Source organism: Carcharodon carcharias, chromosome 3 (genome assembly GCF_017639515.1).
Source record: "Carcharodon carcharias isolate sCarCar2 chromosome 3, sCarCar2.pri, whole genome shotgun sequence".
NCBI classification, from domain to species: domain Eukaryota; kingdom Metazoa; phylum Chordata; class Chondrichthyes; order Lamniformes; family Lamnidae; genus Carcharodon; species Carcharodon carcharias.
Window position 1 is genome coordinate 204,779,753 of NC_054469.1, and position 21,406 is coordinate 204,801,158.

Below are 21,406 nucleotides of genomic sequence, written 5' to 3' on the forward strand. Positions count from 1 at the left end.
GGATATAGACATCCACCTACTTAAAGGCAAACTATCAAACCGAGGTACAAACTATAAACCAACCTCAAATTATTTAACCTTGTACAGCTAAATAAACAGGTTAAAGAACAGCATTCTGTACAAACTAGATGGAAAACTTTACCATTCTCCTTCAAATATTAAAATAACAAAGATGTTTTTCCTGTAGGACCTCTCAAGATTACAGTGATTTTTGAAACGGTCGGTCACTTCTTACAAAGCACATCAGTACCATGGAGCCAGATTTAGTTTGATGTTTGCCAAGATTCCTCTTAAGTGCATCAATCACCTCAACTACCCCACATGGCCTTGGAACCCGTGAGCGTACAGCTCCACATTCTAACCACTCCAGAGAAACTGCTGATTAAACTCCAATGCCCGAGTTCAGTAAATAATAAAACACTCTCAGATTCAAGAACAACTATTCAGTAACTTTGTTTATTTTTGATTACAGAAGGAGCTGCTGACTTTTAATTTATAAAAGATTAGAACACTTTCAAGGTTGAAAATTACAATAGGTGTTATATATATTGCATAGATTTACAACACAGAAGCAAATGTCCTAACTGGTCTATGCCAGTGTTTGTGCTCCCCATTCTCCCACCCTACTTCATCTATTCCTATCAGCATCCTGCTCCTTCAAATACCATGCCTTAAGAGAGCGTTGACGACCATGGGCTTCCATGGGATGGGTGCATAATTATGCTTGGTAAAATACTGTAGCAGTTTGCTGTTGACTTCTGCGGTATGACTGACCAGGAAACTCTCCCGCTCTTACCGCCTGCCATCAGGCATATTGGAAGGATTTACAGGCTGTTTGGTTATGCTATGAACGCACCTTCCATGGCCATGAAGTCCTGAAGTGGGACTTGAACCTGGAGCTTTTGGCCCTACCACTACCATTGTGCCACAAGTTCTCTACACCCTATCAGCATAGCTTTTTATTACTCTCCCTCATTAACATATCTAGCTTTCATTTAATGCATCAATGTTATTTATCTCAACTACTCAACATGGTAGCAAGTATTACATTCTAAATTTGTGGGTGCAGAGGTTCCTCCCAAATTATCTTTTCGATTAACTGGTGACTGTCTTGTATTCATAGTCCTTAATTTTTGATTCCACCACAAGCAAAAACATTTCTCCTATGTCTACCCTATAAAACTTCTTCATAATTTTAAAGATCTCTATTAGGTCAGCTCATTCTTCCATGTTCTAAAAACAAAATACCCCAGTCTGTTCAGTCTTTCACGATATTTATAATCTCTCAGTTCTGGTATTATTCTCGTAACTAGTCCACGTGCACATCATCAGACCACAAACCAACAGCAAAGTTACCAACTGAACAGGTAAACAAGCAGCATTCAATATAAACTGGATATTAATGGTAATATACCAACAGTAATAAATCACTATTCTCCTTGAAATATTAAAACAGCAAAGGCATTTTTCCTGTGTGACCTCCAGCTAATGTTGAACATCTGTCATACGGTCATTCAGTACTTAAACATCGCAATGATGTCATGAAGCCAGATTTAGCCCAGTCTCCCGGCTGCCTCTTGATTTATTAACAAGCTGAGTCTTAACAGCAACATACAAGCCAACTATCAGAAACTGCTGGCCACAGAGCAGTCCATCAAAGGGATGATGAAAATTTATTGGCCCTGCTCCATCACAGATTGGCCCATATAGATGTCAAGCTTCACACATTGAAATAATTAAGATTGCCTCTCTAAAACATTCTTGAACCTCTGGAGGTTAAGGAATGCCTTTACTTGCACTCCTAAGGATGCCAGGAATCTAATTTGTCTCTCCAACCAATGAATTAAACCATCTCAGTCAATTTGGATAGTTGCAAAACAAAAACAGAATTACCTGGAAAAACTCAGCAGGTCAAATTAGTCTTGCTGGAGCAGGGACTCTCACTTTGTTTTGCTTTCACAAAGCCAAGTGTAAATGCTGTGTAGCATCACACCTAGTTTTCAAACACAGAGCAAGCCCAGCAAATCCCCTATATGTATGTATAATATGTTGAAAAACTGTTCAAAACAGTAATGGGCTCTCAAAAATGATCATAAAACTGTAGATGGTTGTTGAAGATATTGAAGAAAATTTAAAATCTTTTTTTCAAAAAAGGACTACATCCAATATCATTAAAGTTAAATTTATGCTAATTTCATAACTGACTTGATGTTCCAAAAAGTACAATCTAAAATCCATATTGTGTCATGCATTGCAAATTTTAAAAGAATGTGTACCATGGCCACTTCCTGTTAAACTCAATGTAATGAAAGTATAATCATTTTCATAATATTTTTCTGGGGCAGAATTTTGCCATCGGTGAGCAGGGGGTGGGGCCTGTTCGCCGACACGTAAAGTGATGCCGGGCAGAACCCCCGACGTCATGCCACCCCATTTAAATTTTCAGGAAGGCGAGGGCGCAGCAAAATCAGCTGTGGGCCCGCCGACCTGTCAATGGCCAATTGAGGCCATTGACAGGATCATTCAAACAATTAAAGGACCTGCCCGTCCAACTTTAAGGTTAGTGGGCAGGCCAGGAGTCCCAGCGGGCAATAGAATAAACATGAAACCTCACCCAACGGCAGGATGAGGTTTCATGCAGGGTTTTTAAAAGTTTAATTAAGTTGTAGTGTAAATTATGAACACGTCCCATCCTCATGAATTTTTTTTCTATTTTTTAATCTTTTTCAAAGTGGAAGTGATCTCCTGAGGCAGCACTTTGCCTCAGGGAGATGTGCGCTCTTTCGTGCACATGCACGAAAGAGCACACTCTCGCTTTTAGGGAAACCCCCCCTCACCCGCACAGGAAGCGCATAACACTTCCCGCCGGACATCATGCTGGGCGGGCCAATTAAAATGTAAAATGGCAGCGTGGCCTGCTTCTCTGGCGGGGATCAGCTCCTCACCCGCCAGAGATTGGGTCGGGCCTGCCCACCCGACAAGCAGAAAATTCTGCCCCTGGTTTATTATGAAGTAGGTTTAATTGGGTCTGTGTGAGATTTAATCATTTGTAGTCAAGTAGACTGCAAGCTTTAAATCGTCAAAAAAAGCTAGTGCTTGACATGCTAATGAATAAACATGGTTCCTGGTTTAGCATGTAAGGTGTGAAGGGAATTTGCATTTTAAGATAAATAAAGGGACATTTGGATTTCAAAAGGATCTTAGTTTGCTTACATTTAGCCAGATAAGTAAGGCTAAGGAATATGTTTATTTTTCCCAAAGGTTACTGACAATATATAGTGGCAACAATGAAAGTTTTTATATTACGAGGAAGACACAGTTTCAAACACATATGGAACAATATAATTTACATAATAAAAAGAGAGAAACATATATAAAGGAGAAGGAAATGTTGTGTCAGAAAGCCATGTAACATCTAACAGGAGTGTGGGAAATAGCTTTAATGAAGCGTCCAGCATTTGTGCATGAGTCTGCTACGCAACGGAACTGAAGTTGGGGAAAAGTCATTTGGAATTCCACTGTCCAGAGTATTGTGGTAACTTGCTGAGTATGCTTTAAGTCTAAAATCTATTTTGAACAACTGCCTTAAAGAGGGTGTAACTGGGGTCAGGTTAATTAGGAATGTTAGGAGTTACTGAAGTAGTAAGTAATTTATAGTCTTATGTCTGTTTTTGAAATCTTTTATATTTTGTTAATAAATATTTTAATTTAATTTTTAAAATCTCTAAAGGCCTTGGCAGACTTATTACTTCCGAATTCAGTGCACACATCTCGTAATAAATGCAAATTGCAAAACTGTTCTGATAGCGCGAACAATTTCTCTTGTGGATTTGGTCCACCTCGCACACATCATCTGCCACATCAAAGCAATCAACTTAACGTATATATACATGTTTACTTGATTAACCATTTGCCCTATTCATTTACACATCACCTTATCTAGCTTCCCATAATGATCTGCAGTTAGAACAATGTTTTAAGACTGATTCTTTTTAAGAGAGCAAATAAAAAATCTTACAGTGGAAGTGCTACCTCATTAGGTTGTCGTTAGGCCAGCTGCTTAACTTCAGTTGCTACAGGTATTGTCAATGAAAATCTAATTGTCATTTAGGAACAGGAGTAGAACATTCAGTCCCTACAGCTGCTCTGCCATTCAATCACAAAACTGCACCTAGGGTAGCTACTGCCAGAGACCACTAATACCAGACATTGATACAATGCGGAGGTGGGGGCAACGTCATCATGTATCAAGGTTAGAGATGAAAATCGCCCAAATGCAAGTAAGTGAGACACAATTGGAAGTGGGGGCACATGAATAGCAATGTCTGCTTTCCGTGTCCCAGTTGGTTTGGGATGGAGAAAGAATTGTGCACAGGCCTGTCAATGCTTTCACGGAGTATACTAACGTACAAAATACTGGACATAAAACTAACGGGTACCAGACAGTGGCCAAACCGGCTAACAACTGGACTGTCCAGAATAAAACCAGATGAAAGGCCATCCTAATGGCACCTCAACTCCATTTACCAAGCTTCACTCTATATCCCTACATAACCATACCAAACAGAAAAACTATACATTTCAGCCTTGAGCTCCAAAGGACCTAGCATACACACAGTCTTTTGGGAGAGAAACTTCCAGATTTCTACTATTCTTTGTGTGAAAATTTGCTTCCTGATTTACCTTCTAAACAGTCTAGCTCTAATTTTAAGATTATGTTCTTGGCTCCCTATCAGATGGTTTCTTCATATCCATCCCATGCAATTATTTTAATGTTTTGAACACCTCTGTCAGATTACTCATTAATTTTGTATGCTGTAGGGAATCCAAGCCAAGTTTATGCAACCCATCTTTGTTATTTGACCCGATAACAATCTGTTGAATCTGAGCTGCAACCCCTCCAATATCAGTATATCCATCCCAAAGTTAATATATAAAGCTGCAATAGTGGGGCCTTAGTACAATCAGCTGTTGCTGCTCTGGGAAATTTTTTTTCTATTTGATGAAACAAAGCAGAGCCCATTTAACTGTAATTATGAGAAAGCTAATTTTCCAAATCAAAAACATAGTATAGATTTTAGTATACAGCAGCCTAACTCTTTAGAAGCTAAATTTTGAAGCAGAATGTAACAGAATATTGAGTAAACAAACCAAAGGTTAACCCTAATAAAAACAGAAAATGTTGGAAAAACTCAGCAGATCTGGCAGCACTTGTGGAGAGAGAAATAGAGTTAACGTCTCGAGTCTGTATATTTTTCAGAGCCTTCTGCAAAGGTTAACTGTAGCTGGTCTTCACAAACCATTACACTGATGCTTTAAAACAAAAACCATCTAAGGATGCTCCTGCCTCCAATAATCAGAGATTAACACTTCCATTAGCACAGGCTCCTTAACACCTTGTCCCCTCCAACAAGGGTGCAAATGTTCAGGATATAACCCAATGACAAGCACATTACTTTGTAAGATTACAGAAAAATGAAGATAATCAAGGTGATGAATGGCCTGTAAACTGCTGGTAAAAGCAGTTGATAAAAGATTCCCAAAGAACCAAGGGAAAAACATTAGAGAAGGGGGGAAAAATGTACAAGTAGCTAATATAGTGAAAAGACTAAAGGGGGCCCTGAAAATTAAAAAGGCGAACAAACTTGCTCACTCATTGAATGGTGCTGCAAGTAGCAATGGATAAATGACCAGATCATCTGTTTTAGTGCAGTTGGTACAGATTGGCAAAGGCACTAGGGACAACTCCACTCCTCTCTTTGACAAGCACCCGAGTGGGAGATGGAACTTAACTTTTAACTTGTTATTTGAAAAACAATGCAGCACTCCCTTAGTACTGCAATGAGAGGTCAGCTTGGATTATGTGCTCAATTGCAGGCATGGGGCTTGAACCCATAAATGAGGCTCTTAATTCTAAGTGCAGGTAGTCAACTACATTTTTTATATTTTTAAATCTTGCTTCATTTCTTCTAGATTCTGTATTTATTCTAGATTCCCAGACTGGAAATGATGATATCCTGCAGTAATAATGATTCCCCATCAGCAATTGTGAATTTTACTTTTGACTGCCTATCCCCAGGCCAATGCCCAGCCTCTGAAGGGTTTTCAGAAAGCTTTTTGTTAAGTGCACTAAATTTATGACCATCTGTGCATCTGAAGCAAGTGGTACATTTCCTCAATAACTTTTATAATTAATCTTCAAAGTATCGTGTCCTAATTAGATACTCTGCTCCCATGAAACTGTCTCGCATAAAGAGCTTCCCAATATAACTCTTACAAAGTGAGGGCAGTTTGTCTTTGATCCCTTTCATTTACTAAAAATACATGGAATTAGCCTTGACTCAGTGGTAGAACTCTTGTTTTGAGACACAAGGTTATGGGTTGAGCACCCAGGCTGACATTTCATTGCAGATAATGCTGCATTGCCTGGGGCAAGTTCTTTGGGATGAGATAAATGAGTTAAATTGAGGCCCTCAGGTGAACTTAAAAGATTCCATTGCATATTTGAAGAAGAGTAAGGTAGTTCTTCCCAGTGTCCCAAAAAATAGTTCCAACTTGAAGCTTTCCAATTTCCTTTATTTACAGAAGTGCAACAATATCAGATTTTGTCATATTTGGTGTCAGTTGCCCACAAAGTTATCACTCTCAACCAAAGCAATTCTATTCAATCTTCAGTGGCTTTGCTTATGCTGAGTGAGAGTATCTGCTAAGTGATGATAACAGGAGTTTTGAACCACATAACGTGTAGTGTTTTGTTGTATAATTAGAAAGGGAAGTTTTTGAACTGCTAGCCCTTTAGAAACTATGGAACCACCTTGAGGAAAGTGGTGCGCTAAGGCAGGACTAGATTTAATTTATCCCATCCTTTTGAGCATAAAAACGGTAATAACAGCATTGTAGAAACCTAATCCTCCACCTACATCTGCTCATGATGACGTACACTCAACAAGCATATCCTTAGATAGTTACAGTTGCGAAGGAACTTTATAATTAGATTGTCAACTGCTTATAAATCTGACACTACTCCCCTTAGGAGATACATCAGATTATTAAGATCAAAAGAAACTTTCAGAAAATAACTGGGGCTCTTTTTTTAACAAATAGAAGGTCTTTTCTTTCAAAAGTTATTTAGTACGGATTTGTTATTTTATAAATTTAACCTAATTTGGGATCTAACATCCTTCTTTTAAAGTTATTTTATGACTTCCTTGTAGGGCTGAATTTTCCTGGCCTAATGGAGATGAGCTGGGAGGCAGAAGGGCTAGCAATATGGCTGGGGAAAGGTGTCAGGAGAGGAGCCTGATGTCTTCCCCTCACCATGGCTCATGACCAGCGGCAGGAACCTCTATGGCACGGCAGCCCACCAGACAGTGAATTGAACCAGTTAATGGTAAAAATAAGGGTCACTTGCCACCCACAGACATTTTGCCTGTGTCAGGAGGGCTTGCTGCCACATGGCGAGATACCAGGTAAACCCTGGCAGCCTCCCAGTGGGTTCCCTTAATGGGTGCTCAATGGCTCACAGACAGGTCCCCCTTGGCAGCAATGGCCGCTCTTGGGCCCAAGACACCATCACCATAAAAACTCCTCATCACCCCCGCCCCACCTCCACCTGTCTCCAACTCTCCTCCAAATGCTGGGGTCTGCCTGCCTGGCCCCAGCTTTTCCAGAACAAGTCATGTCAAGTCGGTAGTGGCTCAGCTGATTGCTGAACTGCTGGCCCTCTGATTGGACCAGCAGCTTTAGGGGGTGCTTGTTAACTGGCCAGTGGCCACAAAACATTGCCTCAGGGTCCCACCGCCCGCCAAATTGGTTCCAGGCCCAGTGGTGGGACTGCTGGAAAATGCCACCAGGAAAATTCAGCCCATCATTTTTCGCACAGCCCACATCAATGCAGTGGTAAACAGTTTTAATCATTACATGCATAAAGCTAAATCAAAAGGTATTTTAACACAGCATGTTAGCAGGAAACCAAAAAGGAAAAACAATTATAGTGAAGCATAATTTTTATGTTTTGGGGTTTGAGGTTTTAGAATTCCTTTGTTCAGGATGATGAATTTTGTGAAAGCTGCCCTGAATGTCTGGGTAACAAATATCTCAAGTAAAAACCACACCCTGAAAGAGAAAGCCACCACATTATAAAGTAAATTAAAGGGTAGAATGTACAAGAGGGAAAAATGTACACAGCTGCAGTTTTATGAGGAATTCCACTGGATGAACTGTGATCTGCTAAGTCTACAAAAATAGCAATGCTCAGGGTAATGTTGTTCAAATGTTACAATAAATAATCACACGCAGTGCAAACCAGTCCCAATGCACAGAGAACAAGTACCCAACGACAACAATTTTACCTCTAGTTCAGTTTCTTGACGATTAATAGCATCTGTCGACTGGTTCAGCTTCTCAAGTTCTCCCTAGGAAACAAATAGGGAGATGGATTAAGTTTCGAAACAGACAAAGTCAGAGTTAAAAATGTAACTGTCCACATTTACAAACACTTTGCAATCACACTGCAATTCCAGCATCCCCAATGTCTATCCAAGGTTACCTGTGAAATCTGAGTACTATGAATTATTCTGAAATTTATGAGATTCTGTATTCATCTTATGACAAGACGGAGAACGGGATTCCACTAAAAGTTGCATTCCGTGAAAGGAAGCAGCTGCCAAATGAAACTATTTCGAGAATGTAATCCTAGGAATCAACCTTAAAAGCACATTTGTCAGGGGCCTAAAGAGCAACAAAATCCAGGCCACAGGCAGCTTGTGATGAGGCCACAGCCATGGAAATGGCAGAAAGAGATGGTTGCAAGTTACAAAGTAGCTCTTTTCTCGAGCCAGCAGGGGAGGCCCACTGGATTTCAGCGATATTCAGGCCATGGCAGTCAAGTTCACAATCTCAGAATCAGAAATTTAAATGCTACTGTTGCTATGGCAACCACCATTTAAATGCCCTGGTTTTCCAATCAAAGTGCCATGTCTGCGGGAACAGCAGTCATATCCAGGCAGCATGCAGGAGTAGAGGAAACAATAAAGCTCGAAGTTGCAGACATGCATGAGGTTGAGTTCATGGTAGGTCTAAACCTAGTTCAGGAATCTGGAAATCCTTGAGTGCACATACAATAGATATGGAAACAGAATATTATCAAGCAGGAAGGTCAAGTCTCAGCGAGCAAGAGAAATAGCATGTGGAAGATAAGGGCTGAAGATTCATTTCTACTGTGGGCGCTAGAATTGTAAGTCGAAGATTCACAACTTACTTTTATTATTGATACAGCTGCAGCAGTGTCTGTTATCTCGGAAGGAGAGTACAAGAAATCTCTAAGCCACATTCCCTTAAGCAAAACTGGTATGAAACTGACTAGTTATTTCAGTAACAATATTAGTGTTAGGCAAATTTAATTTTAGGGCGGAATATGATGATCTATCTTATTACTCGCCATTAGTAGTAGTGGGGCGGAACAAAGAAGAAATTGACTTAAAAGATACAATTGAACTGGACCAAGTTATTTACAGTAGGGCTCAATAAGAGTACATCTGTCATTCAGGAAGTGCTAAGTGAGCACAGAGCAAAGAGGGCCAAATTATAAAATTAGCCATCAGTATGTTATTGATTATCATAAGTCAGATGTGCTTTCAAGATTTCCCGTGAGGACTGATTCATTTCTAGCCATCAAGTTACCTGTGAATCACTTTACATACACACAAATAACATGCCAGCGTCTCTTAGAGAAATTAGTGAAGAAACTCACAAGGATGTCATGCTCAGTAAAGTGCTCATTATGTCTTGTCTGGCTGGCCTAAAGAGTGTGATGATGAGAAATTGCAGGGGTATTTCACACATAGAAATAAACTGAGTGTAGATCAAGGCTGTCTCCAATGGGGTTTAAGAATAATTTTTCCACCAAGGTTTGGTGAGAGATTGTTAGAGGAATTTCTTCAAGAGCGGACAGGGTAAGTCCGTATGAAAGCAGTGACAAGAAGCTATTTTTGGTATCTAAGGGTAGATAGAGATATTGAAGGGTTGGGAAAAGTTAAGGGTGTCTCAGAATGAGAAATGATCCAACCATGATTCCTTTCATTCTATGGTCAAACACAAGAAAACAGTGGAAACGAGTATATGCTGACTTCCTTGAAGTGGAAAGAGTACTTTGTTTTTGTTGATAGCTAGGGCAAGTGGATAAACGTTGAGCTCAATACCACAAATGCTAAAACTATTGAGATCTTGAGAAGTTGGTTTGCAATTTATGGGTTGCCAGAGGTTTTGGTGTTCCATAACGGTCCACAGTTTACGTCAGAAGGGTTTAAAATGTTTCCAAGTAATAATGGAGTCAAATACCCTCTATTATCACCATATCAACCAGCATCGAATGGTGCTGCAGAAAGATTGTGAAGAGGTCTTTGCAGAAGACTATTGGACCTGGTTCTGAGAAATGAGTTGGCCCAGGTGGATCAAATATCAGTGGAAGAACATTTAGGGGACAGTGACCATTGTATCATGAGGTTCAGGTTGACCGTGGAAAAGGAAAAGGAAGCATCCAGAGCATGGATAATTAATTGGGGGAAAGCCAGCTTCAAGGGGATGAGAATGCATTCAACATGAGAGTTGAAATTAAATGTTAGCAGAAAAAATGGTGACTGAACAATGGGCTACCTTCAAAGAAAAAGTATTGCAGGCAATGTCAATGTATATTCCCTTGAAGGGGAGAGGTAGGACAAATAAATCCAGGATGCCCTAGATGATGAGAGAGATAGAGGTGAAGATGAAAAGGAAGAAGTGCACATACGACAGACATCAGGTAGAAAATACAATGGAGAGTCAGGCTGAATATAGAAGGACCAGAGGGGAAGTGAAAAAGCTAATAAGAAAAGCAAGGAGAGAGCATGAAACGAGACAGGCAACTAATATAAAGAGGAATCCCAAGGTCTTCTATAAGCATATAAATAATAAAAGCATTGTAAAAGAAAGAGTAGGGACAATTAGGGATAAAAAAGGGGACTAGCACATGGAGTCAGGAGAAATAGCGGAGGTATTAAACAAGTAATTTGCATCTGCCTTTACAAAGGAAGAAGATGCTACCCAGGTTGAGGTGAGAGAACAGGTAACTGGTACACTCCAGGAATTTACAATCAAGAAGGAGGAGGTTTTAGAAAGGCTATATTTGCTTAAAATTGATAAGGTGTCAGGACCGGATGAGCTGCATCCAAGGGTTCTGAGGGAAGTGAAAGTGGAGATTGCAGAGGCACTAGTGATAATCTTCCAGGCTTCCTTAGACACAGGGGTGGTGCCAGAGGACTGGAGAATTGCAAATATTACACTCTTGTTCAAAAAGTGGTGTAAGGATAAAGCCAGCAACTACAGACCAGTCAGTTTAACTTCAGTGGTAGGGAAACTTCTGGAAACTATAGTTCGGGACAAAATCAATAGTCACTTAGACAAGTGCAGGATAGCTAAGGAAAGTCAGCATGGAAATCATTAAAGGAAAATCATGCCAGAGTTTTTTGAGGAGATAACAGAGAAGGTTGATAAGGGCAACTTTGTTCTTGTGGTGTATATGGATTTTCAAAAGGCATTTGATACAGTGCCACACGTCAGACTTGAGCAAAATTCTAGCTCACAGAACCAAAGGGAGAGTGGGCACTTGGATAAGAAATTGGCTGAGTGACAGGAAACAAAGAGTAGTGGTTAATGGTTGTTTTTCAGATTAGAGGAAGGTTTGTAATGGAGTTCCCCATTTGTCATTGTTGGGATCTTTGCTCTTCCTCATATATATTAATGACCTAGATTGTGGTGTTCAGGGCATAGTTTCAAAATTTGCAGGTGGCACGAAGCTTGGAATCGGTGTCAACAGTGATGATGAACTTCAAAATGACATAGACATGTTGATGGGTTGGGCAGACAAGTGGCAGTTGAAGTTCATTGCAGAGAAGTGATTCATTTTGGCAGGAAGAGCATGCAGAGACGGCATAAAATAAAGGGAGAAACTCTAAAGGAGGTGCAGGAACAGATGGACCTTGGGGTATATGAGCCATTGAAGATACCAGGACATGTTCAGAGAGCAACTAATAAAGCACATAATATCTTAGGCTTTATTAACAAGGGCATTGAGTACAAGAATAAGGAGGTCATGTTGAACTTGTGTAAGACACTAGTTAGGCCTCATCTGGAGTATTGTGTCCAGTTCTGGGTGCCATACTCGAGGAAGGATGTGAAGGCTTTGGAGAGAGTACAGAGCTTATTCACAAGAACAATTCCAGGATGAAGAACAGTAGCTTTGAGAACAGACTGGAGAGGTTGGGACTGTTTTCCTTGGAGAAAAGAAGGTTGAGAGGAGAATTGTTAGAGGTATTCAAGATCCTGAGGGGTATGGACAGAGTAAATAGTGAGAAACTGTTCCAACTCAAGGCAGCATCAAGAACTAGAGGGCATAGATTCAAAATAATTGGCAAGAGGAGTAAAAGTGATGTGAGGATTTTTTTTTAAATCAGTGAGTGGTTGGAGTTTGCAACAAACTTCCTGAAAGGGTGATGGAAGCTAGTTCAGGAATTAGATTGCTGTTTGAAAAGAAAGAATGTGCAAGGTTACAGGGATAAGGCAGGGAGTGGAACTAAGTGGAATGATCTTTCAGAGAGCCAGTGCACACTCAATGAGCCAAATGGTCTCCTTCTGCACTGTAAAGATTCTGTGATTTGCTAGGTAAGAAGCTCGGCAATAATTTTCATGATTCTCTTTGAAATAGGCTAAACAATTACCTCGACTACAGCTCCTCACACTCTGCTTCCTGTAAGGACTCCATCCCATTCTCTCAGTTCCTTCGCCTCTGTTCTGATGATGCCACTTTCAAAAATAGTTCCTCTGACATGTCCTCCTCCTTCCTTAACCGAGGTTTTCCACCCATGGTGGTTAACAGAGCCCTCAACTGTGTCCGGCCCATCTCCCATGCATCCGCCCTCACAACTTCTCCTCCCTCCCAGAAACATGATAGGGTCCCCCTTGTCCTCACTTATCACCCCACCAGCCTCCGCATTCAAAGGATCATCCTCCGCCATTTCTGCCAACTCCAGCATGATGCCACCACCAAACACATCTTCCCTTCACCCCACCAGCGGCATTTCAGTGATCATTCCCTCCGTGACACCCTGGACCACTCCTCCATCACCCCCTACTCCTCAACCCCCTCCCACAGCACCTTCCCATGCAACTGCAGAAGAAGCAACACCTGACCCTTCACTTCCTCTCTCCTCACCATCCAAGGGCCCAAACACTCCTTTCAAGTGAAGCAGCATTTCACTTGCACTTCCCTCAATTTAGTCTACGGCATTCGCTGCTCCCAATGTGGTTTCCTCTACACTGGAGAGATCAAACGCAGACTGGGTGACCGCTTTGCAGAACACCTTTGGTCTGTCTGCAAGCATTACCCAGACCTCCCTGTCGCTTGCCATTTCAACACTCCACCCTGCTCTCATGCCCACATGTCTGTCCTTGGCTTGCTGCATTGTTCCAGTGAAGCTCAACGCAAACTGGAGGAACAGCACCTCATCTTCTGACTAGGCACTTTACAGCCTTCCGGACTGAATATTGAGTTCAACGATTTTAGATCGTAAACTCTCTCCTCCATGCCCAACCCCTCTCTGTTTCTTCCCCCTCCTTTTTGTTTTTTCCAATAATTTATATAGATTTTTCTTTTCCCACCTTTTCCATTATTTTTAAATGTATTTCCACCTATTGTTTATCTCTACCCTTTAGCCCTTTTAGTATTCTTTCATCCCACCCCCACTAGAGCTATCTGTACCTTGTCTGTCCTGCTTTCTACTCTTAATTAGCACATTCCTTTAGATAATATCACCACCTTCAACACCTCTTTCTCCTTTTGTCTGTGACATCTTTTGGTTATCTCCACCTCTTACTGGCTGCTTGTCCCAACAACACCACCCACCCCCCACCTTAAACCAGCTTATATTTCACCCCTTTCCTATTTTTACTTAGTTCTGTTGAAGGGTCATGAGGACTCGAAACATCAACTGTGCTCTTCTCTGCCGATGCTGCCAGACCTGCTGAGTTTTTCCAGGTATTTCAGTTTCCGTTTTTGTAAACAATTTTCTGTTCTCTTACAGAATAACTATGACTTTCCATGACTAACTATGGAGCTTACTGTGTGGGGTCCCAGGCTTTCACAGGTAACTTGCCATAATGCCTTACTAAGCATCATGACTCTGCCCTTGGGTGTGTTCAATAAAATATTGTAGATCAAGTAAAATCTAGAAGTTTAGAATATGGATCGAATATGAGCACGAAAAAGACAAACATTGGTGGTTAAAAGGAAAACATTAGAAGAAGCTACAGTGAAGATTGAAGTGGATGGTGTCACATTAGAACAAGTGGATAAGTTTGTCTAATTAGGACAAATGGTAACAGAAGATGGTAGATGCGATGCTGAAATTAGAAGGAGGTTAGAGATAGTCAGAAATAATTTTGTTAAGATGGTGGACGTGTTAGCAACAAGAAAATTCAGGCCTGTAACAAGGAAAAAAAACAGATTTTTTTAAAAATTCATCCATGGGATGTGGGCGTCGCTGGCTGGGCCAGCATTTATTGCCCATCCTACTTGGCCTTGAGAAGGCGGTGGTGAGCTGCCTTCTTCAACCGCTGCAGTCCATGTGTTGCAGAAACACCCGCATTTTCCTGTATGCTTCTAAACCCTGGACAATAACAAAAGTTCTGTGGAAGAAAGTAGAAGCCTTTGAAATCTGGATGTCAAGACATATGCTAAAAATTCCACATACAGACCATAAAGCCAATGAAGAGATGCTTAAAGTTGCACAAATAAAGTTATAAAAAAGTGACATCCAGAAAAGAAAATGTCAGTATTTTGGTCATTTGATCAGAACTGAAAAGCTACACAGAGATCTCTTCCAGAGGATAACGTAAATGACAGACTTCACAGAGTGGTTACAGACGAGCTACAGCAGATGTGAGAGGTTGGCGCAAGACAGATGAGCATGACATACCATGACTGCAGATCTCCTGGTAGGGGCAGCAACAACTGCAGCCACACAACAATAATCACGCAGTCTACAAAAGATTGCTCACCTTTGAGATAGTGTATCAACTTGCTCCTAAAACAGGATTTAGTTTGCTTAAGGCTGAATTCAACAGTAAAGTAAGAGAAAAGCAAGGCAAAGCGAAGATGAGTCTTGATACACCAGGCATGAAACTTAGAGTTCGGTGCTGGTCAGAAGGTCATGGTGACAAACCACCAAAGGTGATAAGGAGCAGCACGTGATTGGAGTTGTAGAGAGACTAGGTGCATTCATATAGCTATCGAAGATTGGAGAGAGACTCCGTTAGTCTGATGTGGATAATTTGCTCGAAAGAGGAAATTTAACAAAGGAAATGCATGAGAAACTTTCTACAATCCAAATTCTCCCTACAGCCCAAAGTGAAAGTCACAAAGAACGTGGAAGTTTTCCAGTGTTACAGATACCACCAGTAGAGCAAAGTGAGTTAGGGTCTTTGATTAAGGATAATCAATCAAGTCACAGTCCCAAGCTTTAAGCAGAGTTGTTGTCAAAGTTAAAGTTCAGGTCTGACACAGTCAGAGATGTTGAGAGAGCAGAGCCAAGCTGATGCAAATTGAAAGAGATACCCAGCCAGAAAGAGAAAGAAACCCGATATATTAATTGAAAGTATGTAGGAAGGAGGATGACTAAGTTGTTATTTTTGTTATTTCCTGTCAAATGATGATATTTTATGAAACACATACAGTTGTTAAAGAAACCTTATTTAAAAAAAAAATGTAAATCACTCTGGAAGTATCAGATGTGTTTTTTGATTGTGATTACAGTAAAAACAAGTATGCAACCTAACCTGTTAAGTTTTCAGGTACTGTTGATGTTGGTTTAGTAATACTCTATTCTGGGAACTTATGTACATGTACCATTTTACATTTTAATGTACAAGTTGTTTTTGAAGGCTTTTTTATTTGTTCATGGGGTGTGGGCATCACTGGCTAGACCAGCATTTATTGCCATCCCTAATTCCCCTTGCTCAGAGGGCAGTTAAGAGTCAACCACAGTGCCGTGGGTCTGGAGTCACATGTAGACTAGACCAGGTAAAGCCAGCAGATTTCCTGACCTCAAAGGATGTTAGTGAACCAGATGAGTCTTTACGACATTTGGCAATGGTTTCGTGGTCATCATCAGACTTTTAATTCCAGATTTTATTGATTTCAAAATTCACCATCTGCTATGGTGGGATTCAAACCCGCGTCCCCAGAACACTGCACTAGGTCTCTGATGGGGAAAGAGTGTAGAATATAGCAAGATCTAAGCTTTTTATTATATTACCCTCTCTGCTGCCCTCTCTGTTGAGGAGGAGTAAATATTTAGTTCAATAATGGCTGCCTGCAGCTGAGCACGTGTTAGTCTTACTCAGTGCAATATACAACAGATCAACTGAATTTCCTACTGCTGAAATGAACATTTGGAATTAACATGCAACTATCCTTAGGATAATTTGCAAAAATCAGTAGACTTACATTACACAAGGCAAAGTTTGACACTAAACAACTGACAATAATGATGACATGATCACTCATCTAATATTAGAGCATTGCATGGCAAAGAATAAAAAAAGTTTAAAATGGTCTTTGGCTGAAATGGGCCCACAGCAAATCAGCAGCCATTTTAAATTGTGACCCATTTTACTTTGCACACAGCTTGACTTTGACTGGAACTTCCAACCTTGGAAAGGGTGGGAAGGCAAGAATGAGGCAGAATATGCAGTGACCAATCCATCATCTCCCATGTTACACCCTTTCCTCCAATCCTGAAGCTGAAGGTTCAGCCCACTTGCCCACACTGTAAAGTGGGAGATACACAACCAGATGGTTCCCATCTTATACCTTTCCTCATTTTCTTCTCTATTTACTTTGAAGGTAAAGTAAAATCTGGAGAGGTGGCAATGGGCACCCATCCCCATTGCAACTCATTGAACCCTAAGGATATTTTACCACACGGCATTGTTACTCAGTAACTCACAGGGGAAGGGGAATTCTTTTGGTCACTACAAATTCTAACACCACACTGAAACAAAGAAGTGATTACAGGAGGTGAGCCACAAAGGTATCATTTCCTTAATCTCATTTAAAAATGAAAATTCCTTCAACCAAACAATTGTTTTTGCTGCAATTCAACCATGGGCAGTTTTAGATTATACAAAGTACTGCTATCGAAATGATGACTATATTGAACACAAAAACGTAGCCTCATCCAAATAAGGTAACTCTTCGTTATTAAGTTTGCATTAAGATGAATTTAAGTTAAGCAATGTAAATAACACAAAGTGAGAATCCAGTGCAAAAAACATTGAATTATTGGATAATTTCTATTATGTGACTTTGAATTAAGAGCATTGTTTCAAATACCGTACTTCTAAATTCAGATACTAATATATAAAACTGGCTGCAATATGAAGCAAAACACAGAATGATGGATTCGGGAATCCTGTTCTATTTCTGCCCTACAAAGAAATCATGAGCACGGCATTACAAGTAGGGAATGAAAGACCACCTCTGGATTGGGAAAATTCTAGAAAAATAGGGTTAGTAACTGCAAGGAAAAGGAGAGTATCACAAATTTAATACTATCACCAGTACCAGTGCATTTTAAAATCACACAGCAAATATTCCCATGAAACTGCCCGGCAGATGTTTTAGAGGACTCATTTTTCCAACAGACTAGCATACAGTCTTAGAAACAACAAATACAGCTTTGCTTCCATAAAAGGAAAGAAAGATTGATGTAATGCCTTTCATGGCCTCATGATCTCCTAAAGCACTTTACAGCCAATTGACCTTTACAATGTAGGGAAAATCGGAACCAATTCGTACATAACTAGGTCCTGCAAACAGAAATGAAATAAAGGCCTGATCATCTGTTTTCACATGCAGGTTGAAGGATAATTATTGGCTAGTTTATTGGAAGGCCTCCCCTGCTCCTCTTCAAAACAATGCCATGGGATCTTTAACGACCCTCTGCTGCTTTTGGATTTTATGACATCCTCCAACTTCATCATAATCTTTCTGTCCTGCAACTGACTCTATACACCTCCTGTATCCACACATCAGTGTGTCTGCCAATACTACACCATCGAACAGCTTCTGGACTTCACTCACTTCACCTGTATCAAAACTCAGACAACAGTTCACTGATGCTTCATGTTATTTCCATCCTACCTAAGTCATCATTATTCCATCCCTGGTCCTCTAATTTCAGCTCTGGACTCCTTTCTATTTTCACCATCTATTTCCTTTTCCCGTTTACTATCATGTTTTTATGTACCCTAATTTCTATGCAACTAGACCTATGCAATTTGAGCTCTCCTTGTGTTCATTTCATGACTGTATTCTGGTTGCTGCTCCAGACATGAGCTCATTCAACCTATTTCCCCTGTTGCTCTTCTTTTTAAACTTATAGTCGTTTGGTTGTAGAGAACTGGATATGGCTGAAAAAATACATTTTGTTGAAGCTTTTGAAAAAAATGTTTATTTTCAGCAATACTCTTCTTGACTTCATTTCTCATTAGTCCTTCTATTCCCTTTTCCTCTGTAGTCATGTCTCCTTACATTTCTTCACTCTCAGGTACAATGCCCTCTCTTCAGTGCTGCACTGAAAGTGCCAGTCTAAGCGATGTGCTCAAGTCTCTGATGTGGGACCTGAACCCAAGACCCTTTTGTTTTAAACAGGTAGTAATTGTCATGCCACAGATGAAGTGATTAATTTATGACACTAGGTTTGTGGTTTACATCAGGTCTTTCTTTTCGTGATTTACCACTCTCCAACTCATCTTCCAGCTGTGACCTCAGGGAAAAAAAACTCACTCTTCTTAGGAGCTAATGAGGCTGTGAGGGAGTTGAATAAACACCAGCAGTGATCAGTTACCAAATGACTACCAAATTTATGCCAAATTGTGAACATTTTACACTGTGAACTTATGTCCACAGGAAGCTGAGCTTGGACTGAAAAAGGTGTTTCCTGTCACACCCTCACATTCAGCAGAGACATTTTTTTTAAAAACTAGTTCAAAGGAGGTGAGTATTGCTGGCAAGACCATCATTTATTGCCCATCCCTAATTACCCTTGGAAAGTGGTAGTGAGCCATCTTCTTGAATCGTTGCCAGTGTGGTGCAGGTACACCCATAGTGCTGTTAGGAGGGGAATTCCAGGATTTTGATCTAGCAACATTGCAGGAATGGCAATATAGTTCCAAGTCAGGACGGTGTGTGGCTTGGAGGAGAATTTGCAAGTGGCGGTGTTCCCATGCATTGGCTTCCCTTATCCTTCAAGATGGGAGAGGTTGCAGGCTTGGAAGGTGCTGTCGAAGGAGCCATAGTGCTACACACTGCTGCCACTGTACCCCTGTGGCAGAAGGACTGAATTTTTAAGGTGGTGGATAGGGTGCTTTGTCCTGGATGGTGTCCGCTTGAGTTTTGTTGTAGTTACACTCATCCAGACACCCCTGTAGTATTCCATCACTTCCTGACTTGTGCCTTGTAGATGGTGGACAAGCTTCATTCAGTCAGGAATTGTGTTACTCTCCGCAGAATTCCCAGCCTCTGATCTGCTCTTGTAGCTACAGTATTTCTATAACTGGTCCAGTTAGATGATGGTCATTGCTAGGCACTTCTGTGGCATGAATGTGACTTGCCACCCACCAGCCCAAGCCTAATTATTTCCAGGTCTTCTTGTATGTGAGCGTGAACTATTTCATTATCTGAGGAGGTACAAATATAGCGTTCAGCCCCAAACAGTCAAAAATCCTCCCTTACGTTATGATGGGGAGGGGGAAGGTCATTGATGAAGTAACTGAAGATGGTTCGGCCTACAACACTATGCTGAGGAACTCCTGCAGCCAAGCCCTGAGGTTGAGATGGTAGGCCTCCAACAACCATAAGCATCTTTGGTCATGCCAAGTATGACTCCAACCGGTAAAGAGAGACTTCCCCCGGTTCCCATTAACTTCAGTTTGCTCGGGCTCATTGAGGCCACACTGGTCAAATACTGCTTTAAGGTTAAGGGCAGTCAATCTCGCCACATCTCTGGAATTTAACCCTTTGTCGACGTTTGGACCAAAGCTGTAATGGTTCTGGTGGAACCTAAATGAAGCATCAGTGAGCAGGTTGTTGCTGAGTAGGTGCTGCTTGATAGCACTGTCGACACCACCTTCCATCAATTTGCTGATGATTAAGAGTAGACTAACAGGACACTAATTGGCCAGATTAGATTTGGCCTGCTATTTGCAAACAGGACATACCTGGTCAATTTTGCACATTGTCGGATAGATGCTGTAGCATCTATGTTGTAGTTGTACTGGAACAGCTCCGATTAGGGGTGCTGCTAGCTCTGGACCACAAACCTTCAACACCACAGCCAGGATATTATAGGGGCCTTTGCAATGTCATTTGTTTCTTGATACCACATGAAGTGAATTGAATTGCCTGAAGATTGGCAACTGTGATGCTAAGGATCTAAGGAGGAGAGCGAGATGGATCATCCACTCGGAACTCCTGGCTGAAGATGCTTCAGCCTTGTCTTTTTCACTGGCCTCTCGATCCTATTGTAATGGGGTAGATACAATCTCTGTCCCATTGTGCTGTGAAAGCCAACCTGCTGCAACGGAATTTCAAGTTCTGTTTCTGCTTAAGCTGCAGATCAAACCAGAGGACCGGAAGTTGCAAACTTGTAAAGAAAAAAAAGGAAGGAACCTTGTTTGGTGGTCACGGCAACCATCAGTTGGCGGTTAATACTGAAACCATAGTCTATTAAACTTTGTATGCCTTGTGATTACCACATGGGCTCCGCTTTTTACAGGGAGGGCGAGAAAGTGTGTTTGTGGCCGGAAAACCTGGAAATGTCAGGAATGTGGAAGTAATTTTTTCTTTAAATCTGTTTCCCACTCAGCAACCAATTAGAATAAGGAGGGGCAAGATCTGGGTGGGATGTAGTTGTGGGTGGCTTGGAGTACGGTGGGAGGGTGGGGAGGGTGGGGAGGGGGGGAGGGAAAGATTGGGCCTGGCGGTAGGGGTCAGCAGAGTGCAGGGGTATGGGAAGATCACATGGGGGGGTGCAGGCAGTGGGAGGGAGATCAGATTGTGCAGATTTGCTTTTGGAAGCACTCCTGTTCCTTCAGACCCACCAGCTCTGCTCTAAAATCATTTAACTGCTGAATTATTCAGCTCTTGCCTCCCTTTAGATGTTGGATTTCCTGTACCCTGGAAAAGCAAGTCTGTAATGATTAAATTCATACAGCTTTCAAAATCTGAAGAATGGACTTTCATTTAAAGGTTATAAATCACTGACCCGCCTCTCCAGAGCAGATTACTCAGAATGGCCAAATCTATCACAAT

At 41.1% G+C, this 21,406-nt stretch overlaps 1 protein-coding gene across 2 annotated transcripts in view; it reads right to left on the bottom strand.

Moving 5' to 3' along the window:
• Positions 1 to 21,406, bottom strand: part of LOC121276584 (SH3 domain-binding protein 5-like) — an 82,508-nt gene that overhangs the window by 39,338 nt on the left and 21,764 nt on the right. For both annotated transcript variants that reach the window (XM_041185167.1, XM_041185166.1), the window contains one exon: positions 8,352 to 8,414. Coding sequence is in view for 1 of the 2 variants with exons in the window: in XM_041185166.1 (XP_041041100.1) it covers positions 8,352 to 8,414 (63 nt within the window). In the remaining variant the exon portion in view is untranslated. The remainder of the gene's footprint in view (positions 1 to 8,351; positions 8,415 to 21,406) is intronic.